This window comes from Parasteatoda tepidariorum, chromosome 8, assembly GCF_043381705.1.
Source record: "Parasteatoda tepidariorum isolate YZ-2023 chromosome 8, CAS_Ptep_4.0, whole genome shotgun sequence".
Lineage (NCBI taxonomy): Eukaryota > Metazoa > Arthropoda > Arachnida > Araneae > Theridiidae > Parasteatoda > Parasteatoda tepidariorum.
Genome location: NC_092211.1, coordinates 91,299,396 through 91,316,552, shown reverse-complemented (window position 1 = coordinate 91,316,552; position 17,157 = coordinate 91,299,396). Strand labels below are relative to the sequence as shown.

At 30.2% G+C, this 17,157-nt stretch overlaps 1 protein-coding gene across 1 annotated transcript in view; it reads left to right on the top strand.

The window, feature by feature from the left end:
* The window catches only part of LOC107446558 (all-trans retinoic acid-induced differentiation factor), a 22,857-nt gene extending 5,998 nt beyond the window's left edge, over nt 1-16,859 (top strand). Inside the window, exons 4-7 of the mRNA XM_016061235.3 lie at nt 1,159-1,230; nt 6,439-6,563; nt 8,347-8,450; nt 16,685-16,859. Of these exons, the coding sequence (XP_015916721.1) occupies nt 1,159-1,230; nt 6,439-6,563; nt 8,347-8,450; nt 16,685-16,807 (424 nt within the window). The 3' untranslated portion in view covers nt 16,808-16,859. The remainder of the gene's footprint in view (nt 1-1,158; nt 1,231-6,438; nt 6,564-8,346; nt 8,451-16,684) is intronic.
* The last annotated feature ends 298 nt before the right edge of the window (nt 16,860-17,157 follow it).

Below are 17,157 nucleotides of genomic sequence, written 5' to 3'. Positions count from 1 at the left end.
AACATTAGGAGGTTCGTCACCTGCATACATCCCACTAGTTTATTTCAAAATTGGCGAGTCACACTTCCCTAGTTTCCCTTGTAAGTACATGAAAATCTGATCATTAGAATGAAAGTTATTCAGGATATCTTTTTTATTTTGCATACTGTACATGAATATTTCCAATAAATCATGACTATAATATATTCCCTGACAAGTAAAGTAAACTAATTATAATTTACAAAAACTATAAATGTTTGTTTCAATGATTTAATAATTTTTTCAATCAATCAAAAATTTAATAAGGTTACTATTCAACATTTAGTACAGTTATCAGAATAAATTTCCTAATTGCATATTATTTTATTATGTTATAATAGTTTTAGTATGTTTGCATTCTAATCTATGCAACTGAGCATCAATCAAACAAATGGTTTTGAATTTCAGTTTAATTTATACAAAATTGAAAAAAAGGAACTTAGAATTCAGAGAACTTCAAAACTATTTTTTCGTAATCATGTGCTTTGGGGAAAAAATAAGTTAAAATGTGATTAATTGAAAATTGCTTTTACAAATAATGAATGAGATGATTGTTATGTGCTTTATAAATATATATATATAATATATATATATATAAGATGATTTTTTTTGTATTTTTATTTTCATTAATTAAACAAATATAAGTTGCAATTTTGCACATTCTTATTTATAATTCTTTAATATTTTCTACACCAAAATTTGACTTTATGTTGGTAATTGTCAAAACTGAAAAAGTTTAATGTCAAAATAATTCAAAAGCATAATTGATTAAACACTTGTATGTATGTTTATTTATAAATGCTTCATATTTATAATAGCTTATAATTATTGTTACCCGAAATTTTTTTTTTTCACATGGTGGTTTAAACCGTCAATTGTCAAAAACTTGCCAACTCTGGTTTAAGTGCATGTGCGTGTGTGATACTTTTGTATTGTTGAAATTAAACATTTTGGCACTCTAGTTCAAGTAATCAAGGAAAAATTAGACTTTCATGTATTAGTTGTTATAATGGAAGGCTTGCTGTAATGGGGGTCTTTCTAAAAGATGGCATTTATATACATTAGATATCATATTATGTGTTTTTAGAGATCTATGAATGTTACTAAATATGTATTTATCACATTATTTTACATTTTTAGAGATCTAAGAGAGAATGATTATGATAAATTTACTGCTGATGAGCTTTTAGGATTGCTAAAATTAAATGACTTGTGAGTATTTATATCTACTACTATTTTTATTGTTAATATTATTTGAATTATATAATATAGCTTGTAAAGCAAAAATAGCTTGTGTCCTGAGTGTTTTTTTTTTTTTTTTTTTTGTGGTTTTTATTGTGCTTTGGTATTATTACATTTTGGAGGCTGTTAAAAACCTTTCAGGAGCTATCGAACTATCACGCAAGCGCCTTAAGATAAAAGGGTTTGTGATTTGCTTTTTTCTTCTTTTTTTTCTTCTTTTTTTTCCTGACAAGTACTTATTAGCAATGCAGTTTTTGTTAAAATTGAAACAAGATATATTTAGCTTGCAAAAATTTCAAATTTTATTATACTGATTAGATTTAGCAAAATTAAAAGGTGAAAAAAAATTAATAAAATGAATTAAAATTTAAATTTTGTTTTATATAAAGTTACAGCTAAGGTTTCATTACAGTCAAAGTTAAAACAGAAACAAGGGGTGTTGTAATTTTTCTCTTTTATGACAAGGGAGAAGGGGAAATCTAAAAGTGCCAAAAGAGTATACTTACGGATAAATTTATTTTAAGAACGTTAGCATTTGTTTATAATAATTAAGAAAAATTCGTCTCATAATCAGACCCTTACATTTAAATTTATTTTCATTATATACAAATCAATGACCAGCATTGAAGAACTGGAAAATAAAAAGTTCAATGACAGTTTTAAATAGTAATTGCTTCTGAAAATGTAATTACTGTCCCTTATGACACATAGATGCTTTAAAAACACATTGCGAAAATATTTTTTTCTATGGATCAATAATAAGTAAATATGGGAAAGAATTTTGAATAATGTTTAATTAATAATTTAATTAATATTTTTTAAGAATTAATATCTAGAATTTTGAAGACATTAAGAATTTTCATTTGAATTTTTACTTCATTTTAAAAACATGTTTGCATCTTTTATATTACATTAAGACCAGATTTTGTAAGCCAACACATTATAATATAAAGCCAAAACTCTTGTTTGTTATTTTAAAATTTGTTTTTGTATACCGGGACAGTAATTATAAAAAAGGACAAATATGATAATAAATTAGGTAAGCAACAATTTTTCATTTTATTACACCATTGTTAATTACTTAAAATCATATTAAATATTATTTATTTTTCATTTTAAAATAGAATTTTTATATTTCATCTTAATTGCTTTTAGAAATGGGTAGAAATCTGCCTTGGTGATATTTTTTAAATGACATGTTTAATTTTTTTTTTTTTTTTCTGTGCATCTTGTGAATGTCACCAAAAAACTTTTCATCCAAAAATCCAATAAAAATTTAACTTTTTAATTTTGTGAAAGTTTTAATTTTGAACTTTTTTTATCACTTATATTTGTACAATTGATCTAAAATTAAGAAGGAGTAACTATAACTGAAATTGCAAATTTGTATAAAAAATACAATTTTTTTAAAGAAGTAATAATCTGAAATACATTAAAACATATTAAAATGGAATTTTAAAATCCATATGGATACCTACAGCAATAACTGCCAACAAACAATCGAAAAGTCACTTAGATTTATGATAAAATGTATAGTAATAATGTCATAACATAAATAATAAGGTTTTGAAAAATCTCTGAAAATCCATAGTGATAGAAAAATTATATTGATTTAAGATAGAATTTACGCAAAATGGACAAAATTCTAAAAAGAAAGAAAACTAGATTTTTTATTAGGTCCAGTTACAGCCAGGAGCTGCAGATCAAAATCTGGAGGGCTGCATATAGCCCTGCAGGTTTAGAATCCCTAGTGTAGATCAATTAGACACCTGAAGTCTTAAAATATAATGATAAATAATTTAGCAAAAAAATATATTAGAGACTCCATCATCAAAATTCTATGATATTTTATTCCATTTTGTTAAAGAAAATATTAGATTGAGCAAAACACTGACTTTTCTACAATACTGATGCATTGACATCAGAGATACCGTAATTTCGCACGTATTGTCCGCAGACCCGATTTTATATTTAAAGAATTTCAAAAATCACCGGATAGTCCACACCACCGGATAGTCCGCGGACTATGCGTCCGAAATTACGTTACTTTAATACGGAAACATTAATGTATTTTAGAAACAAAGAACTAAGTATTAATAGAAAAAAGTACTTACTAATATACCTTCAGAAATAAAACGCTAAATACAAATAAAAAGCAGTGCTTACTAATTAATCATATTTTAATTAATTACACATTCTACTACATTAACGAAAACCTTCAAGGTCAACGTTGTCGAAGATGAAAGACAAGATACGAAAACAAAATACTCTGCAATGTGCTATCCTCGTGATAAGTGGTAATGAAATGTGAATATGTTAAAACAAAACTAAAATAGTATAAACTAAACAAAAATATTATCAAAAAAAAATATTAATAAAACAAAAACGCATCAGAATTGAAGATAAAACGATTTTAAAAAAAATAATAATAAGTTGAGGAAGATGATCGAAATCAGACAGAAATATAAGCAATGAGAAAAACAAGAAATAAATAAAAAACGCTCTCCCAAGCATTTAAAACAATTTTCTATTTTTAGCAATTCCTCCCTCTATTTTTGTTTCTCAAATCAGGTTTTTTTTTTTTTTTTTTAAATAACTCCGCCTAGGATGGTCTTTCTTTTATCCCCTGTCTAAAATTCTCACACACTTTGCTTTTTCCCCTCTTCACTGACCCTCAGTTGAAAGTTTGAAATTCTTCGGGAACATTTTAATTGTAAGATTATTCAAGGTTATTCCAAGCTCATCACCACCCTTTATTCATCAAACATTCACATGTTTTTAACAAGCAGCTGAAGAAAGAAGGGTAGTGGAGAGAGGCATTCATGACAAGTGGAAGAGGCATATTTCCTGAAAAAAGCGGGGGGGGGGGGGGGTTTGTTTTACAGTTGACATTATCACTGGCCCCACCCTGATTTCCTTCATTCTTTCCTTTCTGATTTATGCTTCTCCACTCCATGCCCATTTCCTACACTCAATAGCTGTTCATATGGCAGAAGGGAAAGAGAGACTTAGTTCTCTTGTGGATAGTGGTCTCCAGAAAGTGATTCAAAGAAAGGTCTCGCGCTGTTGTTTATATTTGATCATCGGCAGTTCACGACAGCGTGTTTTTTAAATTTCAACGATTTTAACCATGAACAACCAGTGTATTATCCGCACTGGTGGATAGTCCGCAGCTTCAAAAATTCGCATTTTAAACACAGATAGTCCACGGACCATACACCCGAAATTACGGTAATTGAGTTTTCTTTTCTGTAAAAATAATTATTATAGATGCATTTAAATACTATTGCTTTTTTCTGTGAAACTTAGGTACCTTATACCTCCAAAATACCATTATGTCCTTTTCCATTATTCTAGGTGTAAGGTTCTATATGTACATATCTGTAAGAAAATTGCGAATGATCCAATAATTACATTCTGACTTCTATTTAACAAACTTTAATGTTGCTAATTACTCTATTTTGCAATTTGTCTTGAGGAACCAAGAACATTTTGCAAATTTCTTCATAAAATAACTTCCAAATAGTGAAGTGAATTTTCTATTTAACAAGCTTTTCTTTGAGATCCACTTTCCCTATGAAGATTTATTAGATTATATTTCCCACTTGAGAAGTGCTCTAAATATGGTTTCTTAAGCTAGCGAAGGATTTCCCTTTTTCTCAGAAGATAGATTATACGCACGTGAAGATTTCAACTTCCCTTTTTGCAGTTATTTGTTACATCTGTTCTATAGAGCAGGTTAGCTGAATAGGTAAAATATGTCTTCAACTCAAGATAAAATGTTCTTTTGTTGGCAGTTTAAGAGAATATATATTACACCCTACACGAGAAGATGTCTTGTGATGTTACAATTGGAAGATGTGTTATGCTGCAATTGGATTTCAGTACAGAGGAATGAATAATAACAAACAGTACAAAGCAAAAGTCAATGAAATTTGTGAAAAAAAAGTTGCTGTCAAAAACAAAGAAATTTGGTGTCAAACCTAAATTCCAGTACTACATTGTGCAAAACTTTTTGCAAGAATTTTTTAAAATTGTGCAGTCTCAGAAAAAAATGTGCCCATGTCCAGTATTAATTCCCAAAAAAATTGATGTTTTCAAAGGAAAATCAAAAAAACTCCTAAAAAATCCAAATTTGATGTCAAAGTAGTACTTAAAGTATCATCTTCATCGCCTTCAACCTCAGTCACACCTAAAAGCGTAATAATTGCTAGAACATATGACATTTTTCTGGAACAGACCTGCTCCTGCCCTCATCTCAGCATTACTATATTATTTTGGCAGAAAAAATACTGAAAAGAATGAAAGATATTTTGAAGTTATGAATTGTAAAGATTCTCCAATCATCGTAAATAAATGTGAAGTTTACATTTAACTTAATCAAATTGCAGAAAACTTAATCAAATTGCAGAAAAGTAAAAATCAAGCTTCAAAGTAATTACTTTGTAGGAAGGAAGGACAGTGGAGGAGGAAAAATATCCATCGTTTCATCGCAGATCTAAAGTAGAACATATATTATTCAAAAACCAGGAACTATTTATATTTGGTACATCTCCCTCTCATCTTTAAAATAAAAAAAAAATCAATTTAGTGTTAGTACTGAATTAAAAAAAAATGAAGCTAAAAGATTTTGAAAGAATTCATTAGTAATATTTCAGTAATTATGCAATCTTTGCACATTTACTGAAATTATTTATTACTATATAGTAATAAATTAAAATTTTATCATATATTAAAATTATATTAAAACCAGTAATATTTTAAAATTGTGTATTTTTTCATAAAATTTTACCTCTGTTTCAGAGAATGAAAATATTGTACAAAAAATTTGCAAGCAATATTTCATTCAATGCACAACTTTTGAGAAAAAATTTATTTTTATCAGAACACTTTTGAAAATTGGCTTAGTTTTCAATTTTTTTTTTTTTTAAACATTTTAAATTTTCAAGGTTTTTGTGGGAAATAAATAACAATAGAACTTAAAACTCAGGAGTGATATACTAGTCCACAACTTTTGGCTGCTTTTTAATTATCTGAAACTTTTTTTTTTTGCTCCACTCTAATCAATATAGATCCTTGACTTTTTCTGAAACAAAAGAGTGCCTATGATTTCTTTAAAATATCTTTCTTTTTTCTGACTATTATTAAATGCATGTAAAAAAAGTTTCTCTAATTTAGATATTTAGAAGCTCATATACCCTGTCCAGGTGGAGATGCTGCTTGGAATCACACATATACTGAAAAAACAGAAACATATTGTAAGGATCAACTTGACTATTGTGAATCCATAAAACATATGAATAGTAAGTGTCTTTAAAAATGTCTGATTATGCCCTCTCTTTTTTTATTTTTGTTTAATTGTGCCATATTTAAGTTCCTTCAGAACTAGGTTAAAGAAGGAAAAAAAAGTAGCAATAAAGACCTACCCTCATGTGAAGAAAAGTAAAGACTTCTAAAGCTTTACAGTTGGACCTCTATTTAACAAAGTCGCTAAATCACGATAAAAAGTTAGTTATATGAAAAATTCGTTAAATAGAAAATCACTATTTGAAATACTTAAACAAAACAAAACAGGTTTTTAATTCATAAACACTAGGCATAATTAAAATAGCAGATACACCTTTATCTTGTAAACTAGTATCTACTATCAAATTGTTTCAAATGATTTTAACATATCATCGTTTGGTGATTTCTTCAACTTCTTAGTCTTCCTTACAATTTATTGCTGCATTGTATTTTTTCACACTGTTGAAAATATTCGATTCAGTTAATGTTTCTGTGGTTGCAGCTTCAGAATCAATAAAAAGAAAATCATTTATCCTTAAATCATTGTTAGTTTCGTGGTTCTCTCAAAGCTGTACCCACATTTTTTTAAGTTCTTCTAAAGAAATGTCATCCTTGTCCTCCGCGCTGACTAAGAATCCAGCTTTAGAAATTTCTATTATGCTTTCTTATAGAATGATTTTTGGCATGGATTCCTGTATGAAATGTTCTGAAATATTTTAGGAAATAGGGAAAGTGGATTTTAAAGAAAAGCTCATTAAGTGGAAAATTCATTTTTCTATTTCGAAGTTATTTTACGAAGAAATTTCCAAAATGTTCTTGGTTCCTCGAAAAAAATCTCAAGATGGAATTTTGTTAAATATAAGTTCGACTGTATTTCTCCATGATATGTCTCCTCTCTTGGATCACTAGTTTTTTCTACATTGGAAAAATCTGCCTTGGGAGAAATGGGTCTCTTTTTACCCAAAATGGAAGATATGAAATAAATTCTTCATATCTTCAAATGGAAATATTAAAACAATTTTTTAAATAGTTTATAAATACAGCCTAGATTAAGTAGTCATGGTATTAAATTTGAAGCTATTTCATGCATCATTTCTTTATTATGTGGAAACTAAAAAGCAGAAATTGAGATGAAAAAAAAGTTAATGATTTCCTTAAGAAATTAAAATTACCTTCAGTATTTTTCGCAATTGAGTACAATAAAACCTACCCAAAGCCATTACTTTTTTAATAACCCTTAAAGGTGCTTTTTTTATTGGGTGTTTTTAAAAAGTGCTTTGTTTCCCCTTTTCGAAAATGAAATTTTTTTTACTTTCCATGTCGATTTTCACCATGTGCAAAGTGTGGTTTTCATATTGTTCGATTCAAAATTTTCACAAATCATTCAAACACAATGCATTCCTTTGCTCCGTAGCGTATGAAAGCGCCAATCATTTTGTTTGATGAAATGCTTGCAGGTCCGCATGTGCGCATACTGAACTGGATTCAGTGAGAATTCTTGCACTATCTAGTGCAACTCTGCTGCATTTTGAAAGAGATTCTCAATTTCAGGTTTCATTTTCTTCCCTCTGAAATCGAACCGAATAAATCGCTCTATCTTCTTATGGTGGCTAATTCAATCAAGAAAAAGAGTTCTTTATGAAAAACTAGTTATTTTATCATGATCATTTAAAATCTTTGAAAATTATTTTGCATTTTGTTAATGTATATAATGCTTAAAAATATTTTTTAAGTGCTTATTTATTGTTGAAAGATTTGGCTATGCACCCTGCAAAATCAATGGTTATATTTATTTTATAGTTTTCTGTGGAACTGGTTTAAATGCCAAATGTCTTCGCCTGGGACCTGGATCTGCTAAATGTGACTGCCAACCTGGATATTTTGGTTACAAATGTCTCCAGCAGGTATGAAATGTGAAATTGCATCTGTGGTGTAACTACCACCATGATTATTAAACATAAAATCACTAGTATGAAAGACGTGTTAACTTGAATCTATCTTGCGTTATCTTTAGATAGATGAAGGTTGGCATTGTCGATAACTGCTCGCCTCACAGCATCCATGAAAGAAACATTAAACTGAAAAGAAACTTCTCTGTCATTGTGGATTTTTCCCAAAGTTCATCCCAAGTTATAAATTCCATGTTAAAAATCGCTGTACTGAACCTTATTATGTGTAACAGAATTCCCATAGTACTTGAAAGTCCTTGAATTTCATTTAAAAAAAATCAGGGCCCCAAAAAGTTCTTGAATTATGTGATGGGGTCTTTAAATAGTTTTTGTTTTTCTCGGAGTAATTTTCAAAAATAATAATATTTTCTACGAAAAAAGCATTTAAAAGAAGGAATCTTCAAGCAAAATGATAAAAATTTGATCAGTCCTCTCTCTTTTCGCAGTTTTCTTTATTGAAGAATAGAAGGTCAGCTTAGTATCACCTAATTTTCTAGTCTGATCTAAATTTAGAAAAGACCCTTATCCTTTTTTACCCCTCTCCTGTGATTGGATTACAAAATACCACTAGGGTGTGGGAAAACCAACAGGGAAAGGAAAACATTAAACGAAACCATGTCTAGTATTAGCCTTGTTTTAACCACATGCCGCATGCACTCATTTTAAAACGTGCGATTTTTGAAACTTTTTATTTTATTTGCTAATGTGTGAAAATAAAAGTTTCATTTCAATTCGTAGAGCTTCTGATATTCAAATTCTACCTAAATAATACCCATAATCTGATATTTTCTCCTTTTCCAATCATTAAAATCTAGTAAATTTTGATATATGCAATTTATAATGCTATCAAATATGAGGTGGTAAAGAAATTTTGTATTAACGCAATTTTCAAAAAGCTCCAATGAGTAAATTCTTGAAGGTGAAATGGGAATACATCATTTTCCCCTCCTAAGTAGGTCCTTGAAAAATTTGAATTTAGGTCCTTGGAATTTTTTTGAAAATTGAGTAGGAACCCTGTCTGCAAATCCTCAGATAATATTCATATTAAGTTGCAAAAATAGACTACACACAGATAAATATTTCATTCATTTTGTTATAAGATCAAATGCAAATATTCAATTTTTATGTATAATATTTTTATTGGTTACTGTATTTTTCAAACTCTTGGAGCCCTGTATATATGTATAAACACACACATATATATTTTGTCGTACCTAACACAGGGGTTCGTTTTAATTGAAGATGAATGAAACAGTCCTTAAGTCTTCAAAAATTTATAAGCAGAATCTTCCAGAAAATACAGCTATTTTTAGAACTCAATCACAGCTTAGAGAACAGCATAATACAGCAAAACACAGGCTTCAAAGCCTCAGACGGTTCATTGAATTCACTAGAGACTTGCAGGTTAGAACACTATTGCAGTCATAAGCAGACTAATACTCTACTCTGAGAGGCACACTTAGATTTATCTAGGATCGGCGTCAAAACCCCGGAATTTTCGATACAATTCTGAACGATTCTCGTATAACTCTAAATATTGGTCCTATCGTTTTGATACTTGAAGTTTCCAGAATAATCATTTTGTGGTCAAGATTATCCCCGAGAAATCTTCCATAAGAAATACGTTAGGCGTTATTTTCCTTCTACATTATGTTACAATTCTGTACCTTTCTTGGAAATTTCCTAATTAAACTCCTTATTTAGGGCCCGCCTGAGATATATTTTGCCTCATCACAAAAGAATATTTACGAAACTATCTAAATATATTACTTACAAATTTGTAACTATGTATATATATAACACAATAAAGACAAAAAGGATAAAAAAGAGAGTGAGATTGACAAAGAAAAATAAGTGCTTTTTATTGTTTATAAGCTACAATTATATAGAACTTAAAAAATGAATTCTAAATATAGAAAAAAGATGTCAAGATTTTTTTTAAAGGAGAAGAAAAAATATTCAAAAATCTAAAAAAAAAAACAACAGTAAACAAAATAAGGAAAAGATGCAATCTTGTCATCAGTTCACACGATTATATTAAAAAAAGGTGCATTTTAATATTGTATTAATATGGCTTTTTTTTTTTTTTTTTTTNTTTTTTTTTTTTTTTTTTTGTAATCATGTGGTCTGATGATGAGATTATATCTTTTCCTTATTTTGTTTTCTGTTTTATTTATTTTAAATTTTTGCATGTACAGTGAAACCTCCTGTTATGGACACTCCTGCAAAACGGACGCCTCTCAATACGGACATATTTTTAATTCCCCGGGAATCTTCTAAGAATAAACCATTACGTACATTCTCCGCAAAGCGGACACTTCCGTAACCGGACGCGGGCAGTCATTTTGGTCCTGAAACGTTGTTTTTTATCTCTACAAACCGGACACTACTTTTTCCAAATAAATTGCAAGCTAAAAAAATGCAACTTTTCACTATTTTTAAAGCATGTAAATAAAACTTTTTGCCTTATCCATAACTAAAAATATTGTTAAGCTATTTCACCACCGAAAAATCAATCTTTCTCCTGTCATCTTGTCTTATCTTTGTAAAGAAAGGAGAGAAAATGGTACTGCACTCCTGAAATAATTCTGACATCGGCATCTTTTGATCTTTTCATCTGGACCACACGGGTTATGCGACCCCTCAAGTTGAAATGACTTCTCTCAATGCTTCTTCCCCATTGAAAATTTCTTTAATTTTCTTATCAATTTGAAGACTGTATTTAACACAACTGGGGTAAAAAAAAAAGAGAACAGAAGTATAATCTTTGAGGTGTTTATATAAATGAAACATTTATTCAGACACTTGATAGCTGATCAATTGTGAATAATCATCTCCATAGGTCCTCATGACTTACAGGTATGCATTACTTTTTTTTTCTGTGAATCATGGGAGGTTTATTTTCCAAAAAGGTATTAACCATGTTCCCTATCAAATGATAAGTAGGTGTAAGGGGATGTGAACCTAATAATTGAAACGGACTGAGGACAGTACGCTCCTATTTGGTATCATATGTCTAACTTGAGTATCTATGCTAATAGGAAAATTATATTTATTTATCTGTAGCTGCATCCAGAATTATGTATTTATATCAAACTTCTTTATATATTCTTTTTTATCTTTTTTATTGTTTAAATCAATATTCTTGTAGATATTTACAGTATCCTTGTAGATATTATTTAATTATTTCTACATCTTTGAGAATATTCTAAAAAAAATTTAGGGTGTTAAATTTCGTAATTAGGGTACCCTTCCCGTAAACGGACAACTCTCATAAACGGACAAATTCTTTGGTCCCATGAATGTCCGCTTAACGGAGGTTTCACTGTATATATTTTTTTTTAATTAATATTTTTACTTCTTTTTTAAAAACAATCTTTACATCTTTTCGATGTTTTCTCCATATTTTTAACTTACATAATTTCAAAGTATGATGAAAGAATAATTTTTATGAAAACTTTACTCGATTAACTGGGAGCAGCCCTGAATTTGTATTATCCGGATATACATACAATTTGGAGGAAGGAAAAAAACTTGCATTTGTAATGAATAAGAGAAGAGTGTATTAACACATTCGCTGCCACTAAAAATGATATTTCCATCCGCAGAAGCCGGATTACAAAACTACGGTTTTAATGTTCCTTACATTTTAGTAGGAAAACTAGAAAAACGAAGAAACATATTATTTTCCTGTTTAGAGAGCGTTTTTTCACGACGCTCTGGAGGCGTCAGTGGCACACAGACTCAACCTGTCTTCATGAGTGCCACTGACGCTCCAGCACGTCTGATCAATATTCTTAGAAATTACTGGCATATTTCATTAAATAGCAGCTTAAAAGGAATAAAAAAAATACCATTCAAGTATATTTTGTACCATTTATGAAACAATACTGAGAATATTTACAAATAATAAGCACAATATACAGATATTGGCAGTCAAGCACATAAAAAAATTCAAACAAAAGTTTTGAAAACCAACCACAAGAAATAAAAAAATAATGCTTCACTAACGTGCCGAAACAACCTCTCCGTTCAACTCCCAAAGCCACACTAATCACAGAGCATATAACTTATTATAGCTTGGCATGCCGACGGCGCTAGCGCGTCGTCGGCATGCCAGGAGGTGTCGCGCTACTGCGTCGGTGGCAGCGAACCTGTTAAAGAGTAAACATATAACAAATAATAGACCCTGCTGCCAAATTATCAAATGTACTATTCAAGCTTGCTTGTATACTATTGTGTTAGCCTTGTTGCTACTGTGTGTATATGAATTTGTCAAAAAAAATTTCTATCATATTCACAGCTCAATTTATCTGCTTACCTTTTATATATATTAAGTATATATATTATAAGTATATATATATATATTATATATTAAGTATATATATTAATTACTAGGCTCTTTAATTAAACTCCAGTTTTATGGCACTTTAATTAATTAACGAAACTTCTCTCCTTTAAGCTGAGATTTGTTATCAGAAGAGTTTTGTTTTAAGCTTTGGAAACTTCATGAGGTGAATTCACCCAGTGTTCCATGAACCAATGGGCGGCAACCACTAACAGCGTAATTTCAAAAGCTAGGCTGATGAAAAAAAATTTTCTTATTGGACTTTCAGCTACAACAACATCTTTTGCAGTCGCCGGGATGGCCTGATTGGTTGGGCTATAGGCCCATGTTCGAGAGGTCATGTATTCGATCTTCACCGGCCGAAGACTCCCTGTGTAGTAAATGGTGACTGATGCACGTTAAATCTGTTAGGGTCACAAAGTCCTCCAAGTTCCCATCACAAATCAGTAACTCTGGGGGTACTGATCCAGGAACTCCCTTGCCTTCTGGATTGGGATCAAAATTACAAGGATGCAGAGTTGCACATAGGTAGTCGTAAACCCAGAATTTGGTAGGCTGTTCAACAGTGGTTATAAAAATAATATAAAAATTTTTTTAAAAACTATGTTTTGCGAGATGTGATAGCTCAGGGGATAGATTGTTTGCCTTCCAATGAGGTGAACCCGATTTGAATCCCGGTGATGGCTGGTCGATACGAGTTCCAGCACCCGGCTTGCACCGACCACAATGCTGATTGTTTATTTGTATCTCGACCTGCCTTATTTAAGGGCATACGAGAGTAGATACATAAAACATCAGAAATTATATCAACAACAGTATAAAAAGACACAAGCGACCAACAGTTAAAAACATGACTCTAAATCCAGCCAACACAGGGAAAATCACAAAGATCATAATTAAAAGAGTAAAAACAATATATACATAAAAATGAATAAAACACCCATATCGTGCTTGGTAAAAGCAACGCATAAAAGTAAAAGATTACATAAGGAACAAAATGGAATAAAATTTACAGTTAAAACGTGTCCCAAAACCATGTCAAACATGGATAAAACCGATCATATAAAAGGAATAAGTAAAGTAAAATATTACATTAAGAACAAATTGGAAAGAAAAACTAGCAGTTAAAAACATGACTCATAACCAAGTCACACATGGATAAAACCAATCAAATTAACAATAAAAGTACATAAAAAGTGTAGTAAAAGCTTGAGACACCCAATTTGGAGTGCGGGGGTTTCGATTCCTTAAGTGTCATCACCCAAAATATCTTCAAGTGTCTTTTTTATGATACATTTAATAATACCCCTGCAAGTCGAATTAGCAAAACATTGAATTTGATTAAAATTTGTTAAATGTTCTCCACGGAGCGTTCGGAAGCGTGGACAGTATAAAATTAAATGATCAATGCTTTGTATTTCTCCACAATAATTGCAATCAAGGGCTCTATTAAAAAATCTATTTTAACCACAATGCTGATGTAAAATATCCTCAGTAGTAGACGGTTCATGTGTTAGAGTCCTCTTGCCATTACTGTGGGAGATTTTCAGGAATTTCCTCTCCATGTAATGCAAATGCAGGTTACTTCCATCAGAAAGTCCTCAGCGAAGGCAAATTTCTTGCAATACTTGATCCAGGAGTTCCCTTTTCTTCTGGGTTGGATTCAAAATCACAAGGATACGAAATTGAACTTGTAAGTCGTGAACCTAAAAATTGGCCTAGCAAACCTTTTTGCTGGCATGTTAAAGGTATTTAATTAAGAAGTTTTCAATAATAAACGTAAGTAACTATAATTGAACTATTTATCATTTTAGTCTGAATCAATATTACTATTCAATTCTTTTTCAAATTAAATAATTTAGTTTTATCTAGGTAGCCTAAAATCAGTTTTAATTTATTTTTTCCCCCTTATGTTGTACCTTCAATCTGAATCTATGCAGTCAAAATGTCAATAATTAAATACAACATATGCAATTGCTATTCATATATTTCTTTTTTTTTATTATTATTAAATCCAAACATGATATTAATTTTTATTGTATTTTCAAGAACGTTGAACAATTTTAATCTTTTACTTTTTGCCATTATCAATGATGGTTTAACAATACGTTAATTAATATGCTATATCAGAGATAGTTTAAAATTTATAATAATTTTTTTTTTATAAATTTTAAAAAGTCTATACTTTTTGGATTTAAGAAAGATCCTTTTATAAAAGTAGGTTAACGAAATGTGTTGTTGGTTTAGACAATACAGCTATTTCTTTCTTTCAAGGAATCAGTGGTTTCTAATGAGTCTGCTTTTTGTTTTGTTTTATTAAAATATATATATATATGAGAAGAACAAGTAGAAATCTTTTTGCTACATTAATAATAAATCAAAGTGCTCCCCCAAGTGAAAATTCTTGATGATCCTATCAAATCATTTTGATAGTTCATGTTGGTTTCGGTGCGATTCATGATGGTCCAACGTGATTTGATGGTCACCGTCATCCAACATTTTCCCGTTTTTGGTATTCCAGCAAACTTCCTTCATTCCATGGTGGAAAATGCTCCTTTAATACTATATGTTTAACCATCAAGAGAAGCTTGATTCTCATGCAGCAATAAAATCCATGATGGTTCCAACTATTCTTGTTGGTTCTCAGGAATATACCATCAAGACAATTAGTTTGCTTTTCTATGTTGGCCCATCAAAAGTCAATCCGAATTTATACGTAGGCATGATGGGAGTTCATGATGATTCCAACATTTGATTTCTAAGAAACTATGATGGAAACTTCTGATGGTTTAACATGAACAAATCATCAAAACAAGTTGCTATTCTTATGTTGGACCATCATAAATCAGTCCGAATTCCTACATTGGGGTGATGATTACTTATTTTTGTTACCATCAAAAATATAATGGTTCATGATGGAATTATTAAAGTTTACCATCAAGATTATGTTGGTCCATCAATGGAAAGTCATCAAAAGTTTTAACATGGACTTCCAATAATGAATAACGTATCTTTGTGTCCTTTTGAATATCTTATTTTTATTTATTTTTGCAATTTTTTAAAGCAGTGAAATAGAGAAGTATTTGAGAAAACCTTTATACAAAACTATAAATCTTAAAGTTTTGCAAAATTTTTATTTTTGTTCTCTTAAAAATGGGGTTGGGGCAACCAGCAACTCTTAAATAATTAATATTCACTCCCAACCTTCCAGTTAAAAATTGATATAAAAATTTAAATCTTGTTCTTTTTATAGAAATATATTTTAAAAAAATTTTTTAACCAAAGCATTTTAAAAAAAAGTTTATTAACATACCAGTATTTTATATGCAAGTACACCTTGCAATCTAACAAAAAATAACGTGCACAGATTTGCAACAAACAAAAAAAATTTTCTTACTTTGTAAGTATGTATAATTTATTTTATTTTATAACCGTCGTTGAACAGCCGACCCAATTTTTTTGGGTTTACGACTACTAATGTTCAACTCCGTAGCCTTGTAATTTTGAACCCAATCCAGAAGACAAGGGTACTCCTGGATCAAGCATTGGGTAAAATTTGCCTCTGTGGAGGACTTTTTGATGAAACTAACCCGTATTTGCGTTACATGGAGAGGAAGACCACGAGAACCTCCCATGGTTAGCCTGACGGCAAAGGGACTCTAACCCATGATCCGTCTACCACTGAGGATATTTCAAGTCAGCACTGTGGTTGGTGCAAGCCGGATACGGAATTCGTATTAGTGTGCCACCTATTAGTGTGCACAACGTTGGGGCCCTTATTTAAAAAAAGAAAATACTCGTAATTGCTGTATGTTATTTAATCGTTGTCTATTTTTTCTAGGGCATATTTCCAAGCACTGTGTTTGTCAGTAGTCTTGTCATACCTACAATTGTTTTAAGTGTCACATTATGGTTTATACAAGGAAGAGATCCATATAGAATGCGTTCTACAATTGTAAATTAATTATCATAATTCAATTATGCATTGTAATTAAAAGATATTTTTTAATTGTGAATTGAAAAGGTGTTTTGATTTGGTGACTTAGAACATACGGACTTAATTATTTGTTTAACACAATATATTTCATTTCATTTACAGGTAAAACAATTTATGATCCTTACTACCTTACTAACCTTAATGTACAGAGCGCAAAATGAAAACGACATCACATTAAATAACTTTTGTCCTAGTAGGGTAAACTAACATGAGAAGGAACACTTAAGCTTCGCTTGCCTTTTAAAAAATCATATCAATTTCAAAATTCGTAATTTTAGTTAAATGACAGCGTCGACATATTTGTTACTAATTGCAAA